Here is a 22528-nt window from a genome sequence, read left to right on the forward strand (position 1 = left end):
GAAACATGTCATTATGTTAGGCGTACGCGCCGAAAATAACGGCAAGATACGAGGCCTAGTACTACAAGGTCAGAGCTATCAATGAGGCTAGCCTGCTAGGCATCTACAGGTTTCAATTGGATGGGGATTGCAAACCACAAAGAGAAGGAACACCGGAAGGACATCAGATCACTCAGGATCTGAGAACGTGAGCAATCGAGCCCCAAGTACTTCTACTCTCTCTCCCACCGAGTCAATACAACCATCCTTCGTGTCACTTGCCATTCGATCATAGACTCGGTCTATGGTAAACTGAATACGACATAAGGAAGGCGCCTATTGTCTCTAAGCTCAATAGCTAGGTTTGCAATCCTCCAGATCCCCAGTGACAAGAGCCAGGCGTCCGGCGACTAAGCGGGCGACTAAGCAGCACAGCCTTCTAGACTGACACTCAGACACACCCTTTCATCTCCTACCAAAACAAACATCATCCTGTGCTCCGATCTATCAAAGCTGTTCAATCTCCTCACTTTCCCATCTACTCACTTTACCGACTCTATTTGCAACATCCAGCTACAAACCGGCCATGCCGCCACGCATCCGCTATTACGGCCAACGTGGGCCCAAGCAAGCCAAGCCCGTCAACAATGACATCCGTCATTATTTTGATCCCATTCCACAAGCTCATGACACTTCGGAAGTTTGGAAAACAAAGCCGGAACTTCCCTCGAGTCAGGAACTCATGGGGACTACTGAAAGCGAAGACGCAGCCGGCCCCATCGGAAACCGCATCGATGGACCTTGGGATTCTAAGGATGAGTATCTAAAGACCCATTATGAATTGCTCCGAGAGGATTCAATTTCACCTCTCCGGACTGCTGTGAACATGTTACGTGCTGATCCTTGGATGATGGATACGAATGATATCGCTGTGTATGAGAAGGTGAGTGCTTTCATTCCTAACGTTTGCTTTCAATAAAGATGAGCATTCTGATGCCCTTTCCTCTATCAAGGTCTTCATTACCGGTATTACTGCAGCCCGGGCCGGGTTGGCTCTGCACATCCAGTTCTCAACCCGCCGCGCAGGCAAAAACATTGCATGGACATACTCGAATCGTCTTACTCCCGGAGCAATCGTTGCTCTTACTCCCAGAGAAGATGCCTTTTCGAAGAAGTGTGTTCCAGCCGTGGTGGCTTGTCGGATGACAGAGAATATTGAGAAAGATCCCCCCGAGGTAGATATCTTCTTGGTCGAACCCGAAGACATGGAGATCGATCCTCAGTGAGTGACACTAATGTACCCGGCTTACTCGAGAGAGTAATACTAATTATCTTATTTTATTAGGCAGGAATGGATCATGGTCGAGCATCGAATGGGATACTATGAGGCAACTCGGCATACAATGACAGCACTGCAGAAGCTGTCAAAGGAGAGGTTAGACCCCACATCCCTCTTGTGTCTGAATATCTATCTTAACTCTTTCTAGCTTCCCTTTGAGTGAGCATATTTGCGAAGTGAAGAAAGACATCGGCCCACCTGAGTACCTCAAAGCCAAGCCAGAAATGAACTTCAAGCACCTGTCTCAGGACCCGAAGCTCGACGTCGGCAAGTACAATGTTCTTGAGCAATGGCCGTCTGAGCCAATTGGAAGACTCGATGCCTCCCAATGGTCAGCCCTGAAAGAAATGTTCGTCAAACGACTGGCCATTATCCAGGGACCTCCTGGAACGGGCAAAACCTTTACCTCCCTGGTAGCTCTCCGAATGCTCCTCGCAAACAGGCGCCCACACGATCCGCCAATTATCATCGCAGCCCAGACAAACCATGCTCTGGACCAGCTGCTTCGACAAGTTGCCGCATTCGAGCCCAAGTACATCCGACTGGGAGGACGAATTACGGATCCCGAAATCCGCAAGCACGGCACGTATGCCCTGAGACAGGAACAGGGGCCTAACTTTACGATCGAGGGAACTTTACTCGACCCCGCGAAAAAGAAACAGGACAAGATCACGGCTGAGATTAAGGGGATGCTGAAGATACTCTCGCCAACAAACAGCGAAAAACCCATTGGGATACAGACGTTCCTACGGTACAAGATTTTGAGCCAAGTTCAGGCTGATTCATTGCGGAAAACTTCGGGGAATTGGCAGCGATCTGGCACCATTGCGAAAACAGATCCCATCACTGCTTGGCTTGTGGACTCCCTAAAGGAATTTTCATATCGTTACGTCGGTGATTTTGGGTTCGCCGAAGATGATATTGACCGGGAGTACGAACAGCTGAAAGAAATTGAGGTCGAACATGGAAGCCTTGACGAGGACTTGTCCACTTTCATGAGTCAGTTCATTCCATTCGGACCTGGACTCTGCAGCGCCGAGTCGTCAAGGGTCTCTGATAGCTTGGTGAAAAAGCAACTTGAACAGCGAGACCTCTGGAATATCCAGAGAAGATACCGTGGTGCTGTTTACGACTACATGCGCCAGCAACTGCTTCTTAAGTTGAGGAAAGAGGTGTGTCGCCTTGCTAAGGACTACGAAGATGCCACTCGCAGATACAAAATCGGTAGATTTGAGCGAGACTACTGCATCCTCGAAGAAGCCAGGGTCATCGGTATGACCACCACTGGTCTCAGCAAATACCGGGGATTGATCTCGGCTCTGAAACCCCGAATCATTCTGATCGAAGAGGCAGCCGAAGTTATTGAAGCGCCAGTTGCCGTCGCCTGTCTTCCCTCACTCGAGCATTTGATTCTCGTCGGAGACCACCAGCAGCTCAAGGGTCAATGTGCAAATCACACGCTAGCTGGCGAACCTTTCTATCTTGACATGTCTATGTTTGAGCGTCTCATCAGGAACCAGATGCCTTACATCGTACTCCAAGTGCAACGCCGAATGATTCCAGAGATTAGAAGCCTCTTGACCCCCGTCTACGGCAACCTACTCCATGACCATCCATCAGTCGAGAATCATCCCTATGTTCCTGGCATGGGAGGCATTAGGTCCTTCTTTTTCAGTCACACCACACCTGAAAGCAGTGATAGTTTGGCATCCAAAGTCAATGATTTCGAGGCGTCGATGGTGATCAAGTTCCTAATCTACCTTGTGATGAACGGGGTCGCGCCTGAGAAAATCACTGTCTTGACTTTCTACAACGGCCAAAAGAAGTTGCTTCTGGGGAAGAGAGCACTGAACTCCAGAATCTCTCTACCTCACATCAACGTTCTTACAGTGGATTCTTACCAGGGCGAAGAGAATGATATTATCATTCTCTCGCTTGTCCGATCCAATGAGCATCGAGGTATCGGCTTTCTTGCCCAGGATAACAGAGTCTGCGTCGCCCTATCCCGGGCGAAATATGGCCTCTACATCTTTGGCAATTCACGTTGTGTTCAGGGGGGAAGCGAGTTCATGGACAAGGTTGTCAAGATGATGTCTGAGGACATTCCGTACCGCAGAGTTGGAGGTGGGCTCCCTCTGTGTTGTAAAAGACACGACAGGACAACCACCATCAAGAGCCAGTCACCCCATAGCCCATTAAAAAAGAACCCGAGCTAACTTATCCTACAGACCTGAAAGACTGGGACAACATCACCGACGGATGCGAGAAACCCTGTGGCGGGACTCTGGTTTGCGGACATAAGTGTCTCCGCCAATGTCACGGGTAAGTCATAGCCATTCAAAGTGAGACTAATACACACAGATACTGATGAATTTCTCCAGTGACGCACACGACTGGCGTTCCTGCAAGAAGCGCTGCACCGCCAAGCGTCCCTGCTGCGGAGCGACCTGCATTTGCGCGTGCTCCCCACCGCACGAACACGATTGTAACTGCCCCAATGGCAAGGAGCAGAAAGTCCAGGTTTATGGCCAGAAGGCCATCGAAAACATCAACCCTGCCGCTGCTGCCACCAAGGCTATTACTGGCCCCGTTGCCACCCGTGCTATCACTACTACCCCGACTGCCAAAAAGCCTCTGACCGGCCCTGATGCCGAGCGAATTAAAGAGGAACGTGCCAAGGGTTTGCAGCGCTGGAAGGACTTTGCGTCGGGCGGCGCTCTGGTGGACGATTACCGTCGAGCTGGATGGGTGCTTCGGGATGGACACTTTGAGAGAACTACTATCTCAGCTACTCCCCCGATGGAAAGGAAAGGAGTGAAAATTGTAACTCCGGCCAAAGTTGAGACCCTAATTGATCTCGGCGAGGAAGATCATCCTCAGAAACCGATCGAGCAAAAGAATCAGCGTCTTATCACTGCTCCGGCCATCCCCAAAGTCATCGGTGGCATCCAGCAGAATCTGATTGATTTCGACGATGGTGGGCTGCAGGTGGAGGGTCTTACAAAGCCACTCCAGGTTACTGCTGCGGTTGATACCGTTTCGCCAGCGAAGGACAAGCAAGTTTCTTCTGCTTCTGTGGGCGGCAAAGAGAAAGTCTCTGTGGCTAAGGAGAATCTCTCGCCAAAAGCCAAGGAAACCAAGGAAAAGCAGGTTTCTTCTGTGGGCGAGAAAGAGAAACCCTCTGTGACTGAGAAGAATCTCTCGCCAGCAGCCAAGGAAAAGCACGTTTCTTTTGCTTCTGTCAGTGACAAGGAGAAACCCTCTGTGTCCAAGAAAAACCTCGGGCCAAAAGCCAGGGAAATCGACAACGTTCCTTTTTCTTCATTCCCTGCCGACATACAAGCTGCTGTGCTCAATAATACAGGCAATAGGCGACTGCCTTCTCCTGCTGCCAGGACAGGTGTGGTTCCGAATATGGGGACCTTGATTGACCTTGACTAGATCAAGGAAGACACAGGCACTGGTTAACGGGCATCAGATATCAACGGGCAAGGCGACCGGATGGACGCCGAATGCGGAGTATCCACAGATGATTGTATTTCTTAACGGACATCGTTATTAGTGGTCTAGCATAGTCCCGAATCAATTTTTGCCCCTTAATCTCATTGAATTGTAGATGGGTCGGAGATCGTGGTTTGAAACTGTAGATTTGGTGAACAGTCTGGAGACAATTAGGTACAGGGAACGTCACAAGAGTAAATCATAAACACGTTATTAAAACACCTCTCGATATATACAAACGCTGGATGGAAGGTAGAAGATAATATCAACATCAAATCATAGTCATGTACTGTTCCAAACTTTGTCCAAGAACGTTAATAAATGGCCATTGAGTGTTCGTGCCGAACAGTCTAGCCCACAATTTGAGAACTGCCAATCCAAGAGAAGCCGGTTCCAGGTCTGGCGGCGTCTCACTTTCGTCTATGTCAATAGACGAGTATGCCTCCTCGACTATGCAACGAGTCCAGCGTAGAATCCGACTTTCGTTCTCTAATTTGAAAAACATTAGCCAATGTCGCACACACATCCAGAAAGAAGGTATAACATACCACTCAACGATTGATCCGGCCCCGCCTCGGCAATAGTGAACAGCCATTTGCTTAGTAAGACGGCAGACTCAATACTGGCAAGCGAATGTCGCACGCTCCAGAAGAAGGCTTGGCTGCGAGCTATGTGGTCGATACCCAGACGGACGGGGATGCTGAGGGCATGAGCCGCGTAGATGAGCGCTGGAATAAGGCGGTAGCTTCGTTCAGGGCGTGGAGAGCGACGAAGTGCTGTGGCTATGATTGTGGGATCGCGGGTTTCGAGACGGCGATGAGGACCGAGATTCAGGGATAATCGGACGTATGCTAGACCGAGGAATGCACTAGAGGTAAATGGGATCGGACCGTTTGCGTTGTGTGGGTCTAAGCTGGATTCGGGGGCTTGTTGCCACACGGAGGTCCAGGAGCGAAGAGCCCGTCTGTGGGTTGGATGGTTAGTGATGGGGATAAGCACACAATCTGTGAGAAATGCACGTACTCTAGTTTATTGAGTTCCTCTGTTGGAAGGGCCGATTGGTTTCCGTTCGGCAGGGATAGCTCGCTCACAAGGTGTATTCGTTGCAGAAGTCCATGCAGAAGAATATAATTACCCAATGGAGCTGGGATCGGATCTAATGGCACAGCTGATCGAGACTTCTGCAACAGAAGGGCCAATGCGTCCTGGAAGAATAACTGCTGGGGTCCCCTCTCTCGTTGGGCCGCTTCCCATTCTGTGGCTGTGGCAGCGGTCCATTCGGCGGTGGAACATGGGAGGCGCAAGTGTATCTCACTGCTGCGTAAGGATGGATAGGCATTGTATGCGATGCTGTGAACGTGGATGAAGCAAAATGCAATCAACCTTGTGCGTCGCGCAGACTCTTGGTCCGCCCATTCGTACCAATCCAGAGGTGCGCGTGGATCAGAACGGGTTGTATCTTCCGTTAGGCCAGCTTCGCGGAGATGTCGAACCAACAAGCCTTGCAGATGGAATGCTTCTTGTACAAGTCTAGCATTTTCCCAGGTGGCGTAACCCATCAAGATAAGGAGACAGCGAGTGATTTCAATCTGTTTCCAGATCGCGGTTCTTTCCGTTGCTGCCGGTGGTTGCGCGAGAGATTGATCGCCAAAATTGGAGTAGGGAGATATTCCCAGTGGGACTTGGGAGGCTGGATTGTAGCTGGGTTTCGTTGGGTATCGGGGCTCTTTGGACATGCGTTCAAAGAGAACCGCCTTAGAAACATGGAACAGTCTTTCCGCGTTACGATGCTCGAATCTGTACTGAGCACCGATTGTCATGATGGCAAGAACGACCTCGGGGGTGTGTTCATTGATATGGAAAGTAGGAATGTGCATAAAAGGAAGGTGCGGGTGAAATCCTTCAAAATAGGAAGTCAGGTATCGAGTCAATGTGTGCCGAGATGGCAGTACAAAATTGGGAATCACGTTGCGAAATTCTTCTAGAGATGCCGCAAGCCGGAACCGCTGGTCTTCGCTGACATTGAATCGTGATGTCCTCTTCGCATTTTGAGGTGGCTCTAACCCGTTGTCAGTGAAGAAAAGATAGTGATATAGGACACTATGTACCAGAATCAGACAGAGTCCCTAGGCTTTGGTCGCCCTTTGGCACGGATGGAAGCCAGGATCTGAATGGTGAGTCTCCACGAGAGCCATCTCCGCCCCGTCGTGTTCGCTCATGGTATTCAGTCGGGCGGCCTGTTTCCCGGGCATCTTCCAGATTCATCTCTTGGGTCTGAGAGGTTTCCCCCTCGCTGGGAAGCCATTCGCCAGGCAAACCAATCGAATCCAAGAAATGAGTGAATTCCTGGAAATGATTTAGGTCTTCGGACAAGTAAGGCATCGGTTGTGCTAGTTCAATGTTAGCAGCCTGAATCTGCCAAAGCGAGGGCACAAAGCTCAAACGTCAAATAATTGAAGGACATATCCCGCACATTGCACGTGGGATTAGGAGAATACACTCGAAAAACTGTAAGATACGCACCTGTGGCTCGATAATCACCAGGAAGAAGAAGCTGCGCAGCTTGCAGCATATCCGCATCGTGCACCATACCCGTATGAGGATCTACGACCGAGCCCGGGGCCGCAGTAGCCGCAGGAAGTATGCCTGCATTATGGTTGTGATCTAAATAAGGCGTAGTCTGTGCCCCAGTCCATTGGTGCACGGCCGAAGATCCTGCAAGGGATCCCACGGGAACGGGCCTAGTATCTGGTGCATCATATTGCGGCGGGATGGCGGCATGATGAGTCGGCTGCAACTCCGCCTTCGCCGTTGGTTCGGGCGCAGTTGGTGAGGTTAGGCCATCCTGATGTGAGATGCGCGTGTGACGTTTCAATAGATCTCTTCTAGTAAATGCTGCCCCACAGAAGCATATGAATGGTTTCTCCTTGGTGTCTGATGTACCGAATTAGCAACGCTCGCTGCGGGGTGTGCAATTGGCTTACGAGTGCGAATGTGACGCTCCAAATGTTCCGTTCGTCGGAAATCCCTACCACAGTGTATACAGATACGAGCCCTTGCTCCACGAGCACCCCTGTGCGGCTGGGGTGATGGGGACATTGAATCATTGGGGATGGAGAACTGGTTTGGAGAAGTGGTGGTCTGGGGGTTGGACAAGTGGATGTCAAGGTGGGAGTACGGGGAGACTCGACTCCAACTGCTCCAACTTCGGAGGTCCCGGGACCGTTCGGCCCGCGATAAGCGATAAAGTGGGGTCAGTGCTTGGAGTTGATATTGGACCGAGTAGAACTGTACGCAGTACTCCGTATAATTTGCTTGACTATATCGGATTTTTTTTTTCATATTGAGCAGACTGCTTTTCTACAATATTTGAATATGTATATGTTCCCTGGAGTTGCAGTCATCACCGGCGCAGGTGGAACGGGTAGGTCAACTGCCCACTATCAATGCATATCACTAACAACCAATAGGAATCGGCGCAGCAACTGCAAAAGCCTTTGCGGCAGCTGGATGTAAAATGATAGCAATCACGGATCTTAATGAGAAGACTTTGCAGCAGACTGCAGAGTCCATAACATCAACACATCCCGAAACAGAGGTCCTAGTAAAGGCCGGGAATGTGGCCGACGACCAATTCGCAGACTCCTTCATCGATACAGTTGTGTGGAGATTCGGACGATTAGACTATGCCGTGAATTGTGCAGGTGTCATTGGCAAGTCACTGCGTTCATCAGAGACCTCCCTCGAGGAATTCGACCGTGTGAATAACATCAACTACCGAGGTTGCTGGCTGTCGTCTCGCGCAGAACTTAAGCAGATGGTAACGCAAGAAGCGCTCCCTAGCCATGATCCCAATCGTCCGCCTCAGCGTGGGGCTGTGGTAAATGTTGCCAGTCAGCTTGGCATTGTTAGCCGTCCAGGAGCTCGTAAGTCGTGTCTTTCTGTCCGCAACATAGGTATAATGCTAATCTTGCCACAGCGGCATACTGTGCATCGAAATCTGCTGTGGTTGGAATGACACGCGCAGATGCAATTGACTACTCCAAAGACGGGATTAGAGTCAACTGTGTCTGTCCCGGTGTGATCGAAACGCCACTGGTGATGGAGAAGGCTGAGGTTCGTGAAGCCATTATGCCAGCAGTGGAGACTGCACCAATGAAAAGGATGGGTCAACCGGCCGAAGTGGCTGATGCAATTCTTTTCTTGTGCTCAACGCAGGCTTCGTTTGTACAGGGTCATGCCATGGTGGTTGATGGTGGATATATCACGCTTTAGTTGAATAGCAGTCTACCTATTTGTCGATGAGAATATCAAATGGCAAGATTCGGACATAGATACACCACTCAAATGAGCAAACTATGATCTAGTTCATATCGGCGGCGCAATGCATCTTCCTCCAGTCAAAATGAGTCTCCCATACATGGGCAGCCCGCAGAATCTTTTCCTCCTGCCACAATCCACCAACAATCTGCAATCCAACTGGCAGCATGACCTGGTTATCATCTTTCGCCGAGGCCAAGCCAACCGGTATCGTTATAGCAGGATGGCCTGTCACATTGAATATGGCAGTGTTGATCGTAAGACCCATGCTAGGCTTGAGCGAATCAATCGGAAGCTCCCGCTTCCCATGTCGAGGAGCGACAACCGGCGTGGTGGGCATCACCAGGACATCATATTTCTCAAACAGGGCCTCATACTTGTCACTGACATGTCGCGCAATATTGACGCTTTTGCCGTAGAGACCAGGAAACTTTTGTGCCAGATAGAGCCCATTGATGATGACGTTCTTCGTGGAGGGAAATGCCCGCTGGAAGCCATCGTCCGTCCATGGAAGCCGTGCATGCTCCATCTCAGTCATGTAGAGCGCTCTTCTACCTGCGTTTTGGCCTAACAGGGTTTGCGCACCAGAAATTCGCTGTTGAATAGTCCAGAGTGCAGGCCCTTGCAGGTGTTCCGGGAGAGAGATTTCCTCGACTGTTGCCCCCAGATCTTTGAACTTTTGAGCTGCAGTCAATACTGAGCTCTTGACAAGCGGGTCTACTGCACTGTGTTCAAAGCCCTCACGCAGCACGCCAATCCTGAAGCCCTCGAGCGTGTTCGAGTTCTCTTGAAGTGCTAATGCGAACTTGGTAGACCCTGGCTTCGAGCTACCAAGAGCTTTATCATCAATACCGTCGTATCCACTGATAGTATCTAGGCACATTGCAGCCTCCAGAGTTGTCCGGGCTAGCGGACCGGCATGGTCATTTATCGAGTCACCGCTGGCGATTCCGGTGAAAGGAACGCGCCCGTGAGTGGGTTTGAGTCCGACGCCTAGAAGCAAGTTAGCTCAGAATACACCCATAGCCAAAGAAGACGACTTACATCCGCAGAAAGAAGCAGGAACTCTTATACTCCCGCCCTGGTCACCACCAATAGTGATGTCCACTATACCAGCTGCCACCAATGCTGCTCCTCCAGATGTACTGCCACCCGCCGAATATCCCTTGGCATGCGGGTTTTCCACCGTACCTTGCGCACTGGTATATGAAGATGTAGAGTGGCACAAGTTCTCGCACGTCGATGTCCCGTGGATGTCAGCGCCAGCGTCGAGCAAACGTGTGACAACCGTCGCATCTGTGGTAGGTGTCCAAGACGGAATGATATCGGAGCCCAGAAGCTGTGGTACGCCTGCGACCGCAATTACATCTTTCAAACTGACGGATTTGCCTGCCAGAGGGCCGCCTTGTGCATTACCGCGGATGAGGAATTTGTGTGCCCAGGCTTGCCCGAAGACTTGCTCTTCCTCACTTGGGCGGCGCACATTCTCTCGTGGATATTTGACCTGATCGGAGAATGGCTGATAGTCCGGCAATGCAGCTATATCTTCGGCGCAATCGTGTACTGCTGCGAGAAGTGTGTGAAAATCCTTCGCCTCTGCTGGGTCAATGGTCAGGCCGAGCGGGTCGAGGAGGGCTTGTGCATCGCCCGGCTTGACGGGGTTGTTCCTATACTGACTGTCAGTGATCTTGCGACCTTATAACGTCAGTGGAATCAGAAGATACTCACTCTGAGATACTTGTGAAAAGAACGGACATGATATCTATACGGCACCGTTAAGTCCTCGGTGTCCTCCTCGCTGCGGGAAAATTGCAAGTTATGAGCCCCGCGTAGAAATTTGCCATATATCGTCGGGGTCTCCGATTTTCCCATCGTGGAGTCAGTGCAGAGAATGGGTCTGATTGCCCCCGGTCGCTCCTGGCGCACTGGAGAAAGCGTCAGTGGCCCCCACGCTGACTCCAATTGCCTTGGAGACAGCTTGGCATCGTGGAGAGGGCTCATAGCGGGCTCACAGGGGGGAGGGGACAGAGATAACGATGTCGGGATGATTGGAAGTTGAAAGATGGCGATCACTCCCTAATAGACTGTACCGCCTAGATGTTCAATCGAAGCAGAGTGGACAACTCCCTAACTCCGACCCCGGATGAGGGGCTTATCTCCCCCTAGACGGGCCCCTAGTACCCCCGCATCTCGCTTGCGCAATATAATAAAGCCAACATCGCGATTTCTCTTGACAACATCAATTGAACAGTAACTATGGCGCCTAAACGAGTTCTGATTACATACGGCGTGGACGTCGATGCTGTCGCGGGCTGGCTAGGCTCATATGGTGGCGAAGATTCCACAAATGATATTAGCAGAGGTAGGCTCCTGGCCATGTTATCTCAAATACCCCTTCTAATTGGCATCTAGGATATTGGGCAGGGACGATTGGAACTCAGCGTCTGCTGAAACTGTTCAAGAAATACGATATCAAGACAACATGGTTCATTCCCGGTCACTCCCTTGAGACATTCCCAGAGGACATGGCCGCCGTCCGCGATGCGGGTCATGAGATTGGCCTGCACGGATATTCCCACGAGAACCCAACGGATATGTCTCTAGAGCAGCAGCGCGACGTGCTCGACAAGACATACCGACTGTTGACTGAGTTTGCTGGAAAGCCTCCTCGAGGTAGCGTGGCGCCATGGTACGACTCCCTCCAATTGGAACCAAGCAACAGCTCTAATGAAAAGCAAATAGGTGGGAAACCAGCAAAGAAGGCGCCCAACTCCTCCTTGACTACGGAATTGAGTACGACCATAGTATGAGCCACGAGGATTGTCAAGCTTACTATCTCCGAACGGGCGACACCTGGACTAATATCGACTACAAGAAGAAGGCGGAGGAGTGGATGAAGCCTCTTGAGCATGGACCTCAAACGGGACTTGTCGAGATCCCGTCAAACTGGTACATTGATGATCTACCGCCGATGATGTTCATCAAGAGCGCACCGAACAGCCATGGCTTCGTTAACCCACGGGATGTTGAGGATATCTGGCGCGACCATTTTGACTATTTCTACCGCGAGTACGATGAGTTTATCTTCCCGATTACTATTCACCCGGATGTTTCCGGGAGGCCTCATGTGCTGCTCATGCATGAAAGGTATGTGTTTATGATAGGCTTTTTGGAGCGGTGACTGACGATCGACAGGCTCATTGAACACTTCAAAAAACACGAAGGTGTCGAGTTCGTGACAATGGAGCAGGTCTGCGATGACTTCAAGAGTAAGAATGCTCCTCCACCTGGGGCTATGATGCCTGCGAAGGCTGGTGCTATGTTGAAGAATGGAGTGAACATGTGAATCCGATACTAGAGAGTTATTAGATGTTAACGATGCTGATCTTCTTCCATGGTATCTGATTTCCCTGTACTGAACACTAGGCAGCCTCTACAGATGGCATTGATCCTCGGTGATCATTTACGTCCACCCTTCTGATCATCGTTTACCCCAACATGAGACCTACTCCAAACACATCATGGCACTCAACTGTAAATAGAGCTCATCGACGTCAAGATAATGCCATAATGTATACGGAGTACACAGTACCAAAAAGGTCATTTCTCCATGGAGAGATAGCCACCAGGGCTGCATCTAGGAGTACCCCAACACAGATAAGCACCTACCCCAATGTACCCCGTACCCCAACACCGATTCCAGCCGACCATGCAACTTTCCTCATTCCTAGAACAGTCGAAGATCATCAGCCCTAGGCTCATGTGAAGGCTACATAGACCATAGAGCTCTATTCCAGCCGTCTTATCGCGCCCGTACAGTCATTATGTGGACCAAAAGTCCCGCAAAACCCCGGAAATCTCATATCTCGGCCCCACTCAATGGAGCACATTCTTAGTGTGTAGCTTCCAACGGCGCAACAAGTGGCTTGACCAGGGTGTTGATAAAAGCCCAACTGAATCTGCAATTCTAAACTCGCCAATTGCAGAAAGAGTCTTATAGCTGGCCATTCCGCCACACAATGGCGCCAAGCTCAGATGAGATCAAAGCTGCTCCTCGCTACACAGATGACGTCGATTTCGCTGATAAACAACACGCCGAGGTCGAGGACAAATTCGAAGTCTTCAAACGCGGCGATGGGCAAGTGGATTTCCGGACCGTGAGCTGGATACGAGCTTCGGTGATCTTCCTGAAGAGTAAGTCGGTACATGTACGGAGTACATTCAAAACAATCCAACCTCCTTTTCGAGCACTTATTGACAAAACTCTACACAGTCATCTTTGCCACGGGAGTCCTGTCCATTCCATCCTTGATGTACGAGCTCGGTGCTTTCCCAGGCGCCGTGACAGTCGTAGGCTGGAGTCTGCTGAACACATACTGTGCACTGGTGCAAGGCAACTTCCGCAATGCCTACCCAGGCTGCCATTCGATCGCAGACATGGCGCAGGTCGTCGGTGGACCGGTCGTGAAAGAACTTGTCGGTGTCCTGTTTACAGTAAGTTATGTCATTGTCGCGGCATCGGGTATCATTGGTGTGTCGACGGCATTTAATGCCCTTTCGCTGCATTCTGTCTGTACCGCCTGGTTCTCGTTCGTTGCAACGGTCATCATTGCCATGTGTGCGAGTGTGCGCAAGTTCTCACACATTGGGTGGCTCACGTGGATTGGTTTTGGGAGTGTCTATGTGGCTGTTTTCATCATTGTGTATGTCTTCCGTCTGAGCAGGGTTGATGGTCAATTGAGGAAATGGAGAAAAAAAGAGACGAAAGGCTAATCTGCACCTAGAATCGGTGTAACAACGCGTGATCGACCGGCTGCAGCACCACAAACCGGTGACTTCGACCTTGGATACCGAGTCATCGGCGATCCCAGCTTCACAACAGGGATCACGGCGGCAGCAACGATCTTCGTTTCCAGCGCTGCAACCTCCGCCTTCCTCCCCGTGATCTCAGAGATGCGCAAGCCAAAGGACTACCCCAAGGCCGTGTATCTCAGCATGAGTCTGGTGACAGCATCCTACCTTACCTTCAGCCTGGTAATCTACGCCTGGTGCGGGAAATGGATCGCGTCGCCATCACTCGGAAGCGCCGGCGAGACCGTCAAGCGAGTTGCATACGGGATAGCATTGCCGGGTCTCATCATCAGCGGATGTCTGTACGTGCATGTCGCAGCGAAGTATCTCTTCGTGCGGATACTGCGGAATTCACGACATCTGCAGGCTAATACCGCCGTGCACTGGGGGACGTGGTTATCGTGCACGATTGGGATGGCGGCAATTTCGTTCGTCTTGGCGTGTGCCATCCCTATCTTCAATTATGTACTGGCGCTGGTAGGAAGTCTGTGCTTTGCACCTCTGGCGCTTAGCTTGCCGGGGTGGTTGTGGCTGCATAGCCACCGGGATTATTGGAGGGGAAATATAACCCGAGTGGTGCTGTATGGGTTCCACGTGTTCCTGATTCTGTTGGGACTGTTTATGGCAGTCGGTGGGACATATGGAGTTATCGTGCAGATCAACCAGGCTTATGCTGATGGAGAGATTTCTTCTGCATTCTCTTGTGCTGATAACAGTGGCTCGTGAAGCACGGAGTTACGGCTGTGTTTATATCCGGGCGGAAGGGTCGGAAGCCGATCACCAAAGATAAGCCACTTTTATGGACTGGAGCAATTTGATTCTTACAAGCTAGACCCTGTTTGGACTGTCTTGACTGTCGTAGACTGCATTAGATGTTAAAACTACGCCTCAGCTGGAGCATAACTTGAATTATGACTTCGCTTATGCGCGCAAATGCACTCTCCGATAGCGAACCCGAGTGCGACTCCCCACCTGTCTGGCTTTCTCTTCCTTATTACCAATAACTATCCTCCTTGACTTCGATTCTTCTTCCCTTATATTACCTCCTAACTACATGTTTATCCAACTCAGACGCATCATCCGTTCCTGACCCTAACCTCCGAAAATACGAGCGCGCCGATCTTATCAAATTCCCCACCCTTATCGATCACACGATGGCCCGCAAGCTGGGCCTGATCTTCATGTTACTTCAGCTCCAAACACTCACACTCGCCCTGCCAACTCCTCTCTCCAGTTCAGAAACCGGAAGCTCAGTCGCATCACCCCCTGCCTCCCATGCATGGACCAGTCAGTTCCCTCAGCTGCACGATAAGCGTTACTTCTTCCCGGAAACCTTGCCGGACAAAGCTGAGCTTGAGGAGATGCTGAGAGAAACCATGCGCCAAGCGGGCTTTGCGGCTTCTTCAGAGCCAGGGCCCAGATCTATATTGCCAGACCTGGATTCGCAGTTGAATTTGCAAAAACAAAAATCTCAACAGGATCCTGGTACCGAGATCGACAGTGCAGGGACATCGGCTGAACCGGATGTGCGCACGCACCGGGATTTGAGAAGCTGAGAGACCAGGTCCAAATCCAGTCACTGTCACAGTGACGATTCACATAATCGATATTTTTCCCTTTTGCATGAACGTCAACAGAGAAGCGTTAGGGGCCATTCCATTTGCGACTTGACATCATCGCTTAGAATGCTGAGGCTGTCTGGAATGCAAGCTTCCTCCTTTCTCCCACGTGGTCGGAGGCTTATCTGATTTGAGACCGTGCTGTCCATTGAACCAACCCCATCATCAAAGGCCGGCTGTTCGCAAACTAATGGCAACATTCGTTGTTTTGGCCTCGACTTGGCAGCGCCAGACTCGAGGCGAAGCAATCATGTGGAGACCCATCGACACTTGCTGATCCTGCTTGATGGCTTATCTGCATTTCGTCCACCGCTTGGGGAGCCCTGGCGCTGGAGATGAAACCGGGGTGTCTCTCAGGATGAGAATTCAGGAGAGAACCATGTCCATTGACGGTTGATTATGCAGGATGACTCGCTTGGGATGCCGTATTCGGAATTTACAAAGCACGCGAAGCTGAACTTGGGCGATTGGCAAACATGGAGACACGCTTCCGACGGCATGTTTACCTACACGGGCATGACACAACTGTCGCAGAAAAGAACGTGCTGCATACTTCCAAGTAACTATCTAAGCCAAACAAAACCACCAGCAAGATGAAAATCTAATGATAATGGTAATAAATTTGGAAAATAATGATTACATTGATGCCCTCTCGCTCTCCTGTCTTTTTATATCCCGAGCGAGGGAAAGTCAAAAACGGGTAATAGACAAAAGTGTGATAGTCAATGATTATGTACACGAGACAGACATCTATACGCAGTAGTTCAAAAGGAAAAGGGTAACAACAGGCGCCATTAGCTCTACGAGTCATCAACCAGACGCTTCTGCGTCCAAGCGCGCTGAGCTCCGTCCAGGAGGACGTCCATATTCCCGCTGTTCTCGCACATGCCGCGGAACAGGCCGTCTTCCTTGTTAATGAGGGTCCAGGGGTGATCGTATTCGATGACGCGGCCGTGATCGAGGACGAGGACCTTGTCGTAGTCGATGATGGTCTGCAAACGGTGTGCGATGGTGATGATTGTGCTGTTGCGCAGTTCGCGGAGAGTCTCTTGAATCTTGGCGTCCGTGGCGTAGTCGATAGATGCGGTTGCTTCGTCCATCATTAAGACGCGGGGGTTTTTCAGCAGAGCGCGGGCGAGACAAAGGAGTTGGCGCTGGCCTTGGGAGAGATTGGAGCCGGACTCGGAGACTAGGCTGTCCAGGTTGTGGAAGATATTCTTGTTGTCGACTACAGTGACGGCGCTGCCGTTCGCTCCATCCGCAGTACCGTTGGCGTTGGCTTCTGTCGCGGTGACGGTGCTTGCGGTTGTGGGGGTCGCGGTGCCGGAGGTGCTTGAACCGATGAGGTGCACGCGACGGAGAGCTGTGAAGATCTGCTCGTCGCTGAAGAGGCCGAAGGGATCGAGGTTGCTGCGGAGGGTACCTGTGAACAAGGTCGGGTCCTGGGGGACGATGGTGATTGACTCGCGCAGATCCCGTAGTCCGATTGATCCGATGTCAACGCCATCAATGATGATCTGGCCCTTTTCGGCCTCGAGACCACGGAAGAGAGCGAGTGCAAGAGAACTCTTACCAGCACCTGTGCGACCAACAATGCCGACCTTCTCGCCGGCCTTCACGGAGAATGAAACCTCCTTGAGGACCGAGTCTAGATCAGGTCGGTAGCGTGTGCTGTAGCCTTTGAACTCAACCGCACCCTGGCTGGGCCAATCGGCCGCAGGCCGCGATTCTTCAATAACAGAAGCTGCTTCTTGGTCAACCTCGAGATACTCCCTTACTCGCTCAACGGAGTTCATGTTCTGTTGAACCTCGGAGTACAGACGCACGAGCCAAAGCACATTCTCCGTGAATGTTACGGCGTAGGTCAGCGAAAGACCAGCGGCGCCTGCATCGATTGTTCCAACGTTCAGCAGCACAAATGTAGCCGAGAAGAAGGAGACTAGAGCACCGGTCCAGTCGACACGGAGTGCGAGCCAGCGGTTACTAGCCCAGAGGTAGATGTGTGGCCGGTTGTAGGCGTTGATGCGGCGGTGATTGTCTACCATGAAGCGGGGTGCATCGCCATAGGCACGAATAGTGACAATTCCGTTCAAAGTCTCACCGAACTGCTGGTACAGTGGACTGCGTTGAACGGATTCCAGACGCTTCAGGTCTCGCGAAGAGTTCAAGTAGACAGCTCCCAAAGCAGTGTAAACCAAAGTGATGAACACACCGGCGATCAGGAAGCCGGGTGTGATCCAGGAGATCAGGATGACAATCATGATCACGGATGCCAGACTGTGAAGCATGCCGATGGCAACGGGAGCGACTTCCTGATCGACAGATTCAACATCTTTGGAGAACCGGTTCATCAATTGCCCCAGAGGCGTGGAGTCGAAGAAGCGGAATTTAGCATGCATGACAGCATTGAGGAGGCGATCATGAATCTTCCATGATGCATGGAGGGAACCCCAGAACAGGACACCTTCACGAGACAAGGAGATGATAATGTACAAGAATCCGAGGAGTGCATAGACACCCAAGTAATAGGCCACATTCACTTCACCATCAGTCTCACCGGAGGCGGAGTTTGCGCCAAGTGGGGAAAGACTCCAGCCACCCACAGGCCCGACGCTTCCAACATTGAAGGTAGGTTGTTTGAGGTGGACCACAGCAGCGTACTGCCCGACATCCTCAGTGCCAACCTTGGAAGTGTGGTAAGAATTTGCCCATTGGCGAATCCAAATGTTGGTGGAAACAGAGCCCAGTTGTTGCAAGCAGAACACCAGAACAGCACCGATCCAGTAGTACCAAGGGCCCATAGCACGGAGATACATGGTGACAGTCGACCACTTGATGCTACCAGTAGCCTTGGACTCGGAGAGCTTTGCTTTATCCTCCTGGGGTTTCCCATTCGCTTCGTTCAGAGCTTCATCATCTCCTTCGTGTTCTGAGGGAGCGCGGGATACTCCATGGGAGCTATCCCGGGAAGCAGGCCGAGACTTAATGAACTCATCACCCAATGCACCAGTAGCGGCGACATCCTCGGGGCGGCCTTGTGCGGAAATCCTACCGTTCTCAAGCACCACAACATGGTCCGATTGAGGAACAGTCAAAGCGATGTTGTGGGTTACCAAGATGCAAGTGCGGTTCAACATCAGAGGGCCAGTAAGAGCTTGACGGAAGATATGCTTGGCAGTGTGGGAGTCAACAGCAGAAAGACAGTCATCTAGTAGCAAGTGGCGGCCGCTGCTATAGATCGCGCGGGCAAGAGAGATTCTCTGCTTCTGACCACCAGACAAACTGATGCCCTTTTCTCCAACCAGAGTTTGGTCACCGGCATCAAGGATGGCAAGATCACGTTCCAGAGCACATGCCTTAAGCACTGCGCGGTAGCGACGTTCGTCATAAGGAGAGGCGAATATGATGTTTTCCTTGACGGTGGCATTGACCAACCACGCTTCCTGGGCACAGTAAGCAACGCTATCAACCAGACCGGTTTCAAGATCCACCGGGAGATCTGCCCTATTAGACAATCCGCCGGGGAGATGAACGCGACCCTCAAGGAGTCTCATTTCTCCAAGCAATGCCATGAGTAAAGATGTCTTTCCAGAGCCAGTCGGGCCGGCAATGATGTTAAGCTTGCCAACAAGGAACTCGACATCGACGTTGATCAAACGGAAAGAGTCCAAGTCGGTGTCGGCTCCAGGGTCTTGGGGATCGGCCTTTACATTGCTCCAAGAAAGTGTTGCCTTCTCAAGGCCAATCCTGGTAGGCGTTCCGGCAGTTGTGCTATCACGGACTTGGTCATACTTGCCTGTCTCCTCCTCGTTGAGGTAGTTGTCCACCCGGTCCAACGAAACCTTGCATTCTTGAACGTGGGCCACCATATCCGCAAGTTGATCCAAAGGCACACGCAGCAAGGAGAACATGGACAACGCAGGGAAAGCGACCGAAGGAGTCAATTGCTTCTTTTCGACCACGGTGTATAAAAAGAAGGACATGAACGTAATCAGAATAGGTGTGCCGTACCAGATGGTTGCAGCAGAGGACCAGAGGATGTATCGGTTACGCAGGGCTTTCAGTTCGGCCTTCCGCTTCTCGCCGACAATTTCTTGGAATCGCTGCTCCCAAGCGAAATACTTGATGATGCGGATGTTTTGTAGGACTTCGTTGGTGGCGTGGATACGAGCATCGGTGCCCTTCAAGATCTGGTTCTGCACCTTATTGAACTGGCGGGCGATGAAAAGATTGACAGGCAACATGAGGGCCATCAGGGCAATACCGGCAAATGAGCTGAAACCCATGATATGGTAGAGCAGGATAATAGCCATAATGATCTGCACTGGCACACTAGCCCACAGGAAGTGGAGATAGGCGCCAACTTCGCTTACCTTGAACGAATCGATCGCCATCAAGTTGATGATTGTGCCGACATTGGCTTGTGTGGGCTCCTCTTCTTTAGTGTCTGGCTTGTTTCCGTCCTCGGCATCGTTCTCACTTGTAGCCTTCTTCTTCTTACGACCGAAGGAGAAAATTCCCTTTTTCTGGCCCTTTGGCAAGATTGGATCTTCTGCCTTTTTGGTGGGCTCGACTGAAGCGCCCGCCTTGCGGCGCAAAGCTTTAGCATAGATTTCACCAATGATGATCGCACGGATTTTTACACCCATCTGACGACCAATGAACAAGGCCTGTCCATCGGCCACACCCTGCACTGTGGCGCAACAAAACAGCAGAATGGCGTACAACCAAGCCGCATTGGGTGTGGTCGACCGAGGGTCTTCGACATATTCGAGGATGGCCTTGAGAAGTAGACTAGGCATGAAAACGAATAGATTGGCGAAAATCGTCCAGGCACCCTGCTTTAGAATCATGCCAAGGAAGTATCGAACCAGCTTCCATGCTAGAGACCCTTTCATCTGTCTCTTGCGGAAGTCTTTGAGAACTGTTGCAGCCTTTTGAGACGGTGTCAAGTTCCAAACATCTTCAAGCTCCAATGGGTTGCGGTAGCCCTTCAGAACCAGAGGATCAAGCCAAGAAAATGTCGCAAGAGAAAATAGACTAGCCGTGGGATGCCTCGGGGGTTCCAATCCATCTTCTCGCTCAATCAAGACTGGCTTATTGCCGCGGCGAGTGGTGACTGCAATAAGCAGCAGCCCTGTGCTAAGAGTAAACTGCACGCTGCTGAGAATGAGGGCGCGCTGTGACAATGGGTGTATGACGGCGGAACGGAAGACCATGACGTTGAAGAGCCACTGGAAGCCGTACAAGAAGGCCGTATGAGTCCATAATCTGGGCGCGGAGGACAGATCCAGGGTTGACAGCAGAAATCGGACCAGCACCAAGAAAAGAATATAACCCCACGATACGAGCCCAGCCACGGCGGGAAGTGTTCCATGCCGACCCCAGGCCTGAGTCGACAAAATCAGAATATATACTGCGACCTGTCCAATCAGAGCTGTAATTTCGAGTAACACAACGGTGACCTCTCCACGGGGGCGATCGACCTCAACCTGGGGTTGTTCGTTTTGTGCAGCTCGAAACAGCAGCGCGTCGGACTCATTTTCCTGCGTCGCATTTGGGACGTCATCTTCGGAGTCATTGTTCGGGAGGACCTTGTAAGCGACGCCTTTTTGGGCAAGGACATAACGATGAGCAAGACGGATTAGGACAAGCAGCACCGAGGCGCCACAAACCGTGAGGGGAAGTATGACTTGAAGGACGCTGTTATCACATAGTCAGCATTGCAAAATCTCAACTGTAGTGGCTATCCATGTAGACTCACTTTCGTTGGAAGCAACGAGATAGGTCGTCAATGGCCCAGACTGGGCCCTGACATTGCGGCAGCATAGTTGGCGGGCCGCAAAGCTCGCAGAAACTGTAGCTCACGGACCTCGCACGACTCGATCAAGCAGCTTTTCAGCTAGCAAAATTCGCAATGAATGAGAAATGCGACCGGTATTAGTATTTTTCCACCCCTTAGCAGCAATATATCACTTGGTTGCTGAACGAGGCTGGCATCGCAAGCTCAACGTTATCTGTGACACCGGGATGAGGTTTCCTGGGCGGAGGGCCGTTTATTCAGAAAAGCAGGCTGGGAGCTCCTCTGATTTCAACAAGTTCCAAACGCAATGCACAAAAGACAGGACGTGAGAGTGTGCAAGATGGGGGTCCTACAGCGGGGAGATCTCGAGAGAGGAGAAAAAATGGCAAATGCGATGATTCCAAACCCGGCGGTGGACGGACTCCGGGTAGGGTGACATTAGCCACCACCGGTTTTTGGTGGTGGAGCTAGGTACCGAAGACAAACACATGTAGTTTTCCGGTGGGTTTGAGAAAACAATGCTATTATGGGGTTAAACTACTTTGAGACCCCGACTCAGATCTGCTTCTTCTTCATCTTCAGGTTCTTTACTCCCGTACAAATCGGAAGGGTCCTTACATATGGCCCGACGATGACTCGACAGAGAGTCAATGCAGCGATGATCTTGCTTATCGTAGTTCCCCACTGTGAAAAAAGTGGAAGTCTATGCTTATCGGGAAGTCTTGGTATTTGGAGTTGTGTTATTCATTGAACTTTTCTTGACTATGCAGAATAGGTGTCAAGCAGCACATTCTATGGAAATGAGAGAGAATACCTTTGCATGAGAAAAGCCTTGTCTGCATGTGCAAACCCGTGGTTTGCCTTCGCCATCTTAGTCAGAGTTGCCACCGGAATTATCAGGCATCTTCATCGGCCGCTCCAGACATCTACCCTCTTTGCCTCCCGAACAATTCCCGTGATCCCGACCATCACGCCTGAACCCCGATTAAAGCCTGAAATTCCTAGCGACCCGTCGCATGCTGCCTAGCGCATCCTACACCTATATAATAACGCTTGATTGTCGCCCATAGCCACCAACTCCCTCTCTCCCAAAGCATCGTCTCCAACTTCCGGCCT

General features: G+C 51.2%; 8 protein-coding genes across 8 annotated transcripts; 5 read left to right on the forward strand and 3 right to left on the reverse strand.

The window, feature by feature from the left end:
- Nucleotides 1–565: 565 nt before the first annotated feature.
- Nucleotides 566–4759, forward strand: N7515_000901 (uncharacterized protein; the record flags this gene model as incomplete). Its single annotated transcript, XM_056661645.1, has 6 exons — nt 566–922; nt 993–1261; nt 1325–1414; nt 1467–3442; nt 3547–3640; nt 3700–4759. The coding sequence occupies 6 exons, from the start codon at nt 566–568 to the stop codon at nt 4757–4759; spliced, it is 3846 nt and encodes a 1281-aa protein (XP_056526811.1).
- A 331-nt stretch (nt 4760–5090) lies between these two features.
- On the reverse strand, nt 5091–7918 carry N7515_000902 (C2H2-type zinc finger protein; the record flags this gene model as incomplete). Its single annotated transcript, XM_056661646.1, has 6 exons — nt 5091–5308; nt 5368–5783; nt 5843–6878; nt 6928–7209; nt 7343–7753; nt 7804–7918. The coding sequence occupies 6 exons, from the start codon at nt 7916–7918 to the stop codon at nt 5091–5093; spliced, it is 2478 nt and encodes an 825-aa protein (XP_056526812.1).
- A 276-nt stretch (nt 7919–8194) lies between these two features.
- N7515_000903 (SDR family NAD(P)-dependent oxidoreductase) lies at nt 8195–9094 on the forward strand (the record flags this gene model as incomplete). The annotated part of the gene is made up of 3 exons (XM_056661647.1): nt 8195–8243; nt 8290–8745; nt 8799–9094. The coding sequence occupies 3 exons, from the start codon at nt 8195–8197 to the stop codon at nt 9092–9094; spliced, it is 801 nt and encodes a 266-aa protein (XP_056526813.1).
- An 88-nt stretch (nt 9095–9182) lies between these two features.
- On the reverse strand, nt 9183–10896 carry N7515_000904 (putative amidase; the record flags this gene model as incomplete). Its single annotated transcript, XM_056661648.1, has 3 exons — nt 9183–10132; nt 10184–10806; nt 10868–10896. The coding sequence occupies 3 exons, from the start codon at nt 10894–10896 to the stop codon at nt 9183–9185; spliced, it is 1602 nt and encodes a 533-aa protein (XP_056526814.1).
- Nucleotides 10897–11395: 499 nt separating this feature from the next.
- On the forward strand, nt 11396–12485 carry N7515_000905 (polysaccharide deacetylase family protein; the record flags this gene model as incomplete). Its single annotated transcript, XM_056661649.1, has 4 exons — nt 11396–11501; nt 11552–11828; nt 11882–12286; nt 12335–12485. 4 exons carry the CDS (start codon nt 11396–11398, stop codon nt 12483–12485), a joined length of 939 nt encoding a protein of 312 aa, XP_056526815.1.
- A 673-nt stretch (nt 12486–13158) lies between these two features.
- N7515_000906 (putative neutral amino acid permease) lies at nt 13159–14716 on the forward strand (the record flags this gene model as incomplete). The annotated part of the gene is made up of 3 exons (XM_056661650.1): nt 13159–13333; nt 13413–13842; nt 13924–14716. The coding sequence occupies 3 exons, from the start codon at nt 13159–13161 to the stop codon at nt 14714–14716; spliced, it is 1398 nt and encodes a 465-aa protein (XP_056526816.1).
- A 428-nt stretch (nt 14717–15144) lies between these two features.
- On the forward strand, nt 15145–15546 carry N7515_000907 (uncharacterized protein; the record flags this gene model as incomplete). The annotated part of the gene is made up of 1 exon (XM_056661651.1): nt 15145–15546. The coding sequence occupies one exon, from the start codon at nt 15145–15147 to the stop codon at nt 15544–15546; it is 402 nt and encodes a 133-aa protein (XP_056526817.1).
- An 863-nt stretch (nt 15547–16409) lies between these two features.
- N7515_000908 (uncharacterized protein) lies at nt 16410–21438 on the reverse strand (the record flags this gene model as incomplete). The annotated part of the gene is made up of 2 exons (XM_056661652.1): nt 16410–21312; nt 21374–21438. 2 exons carry the CDS (start codon nt 21436–21438, stop codon nt 16410–16412), a joined length of 4968 nt encoding a protein of 1655 aa, XP_056526818.1.
- Nucleotides 21439–22528: the final 1090 nt, after the last annotated feature.

Source organism: Penicillium bovifimosum (assembly GCF_028826915.1).
Source record: "Penicillium bovifimosum strain IBT 22155 chromosome Unknown utg000001l_segment0_segment0, whole genome shotgun sequence".
Classification (NCBI taxonomy): Eukaryota; Fungi; Ascomycota; class Eurotiomycetes; order Eurotiales; family Aspergillaceae; genus Penicillium; species Penicillium bovifimosum.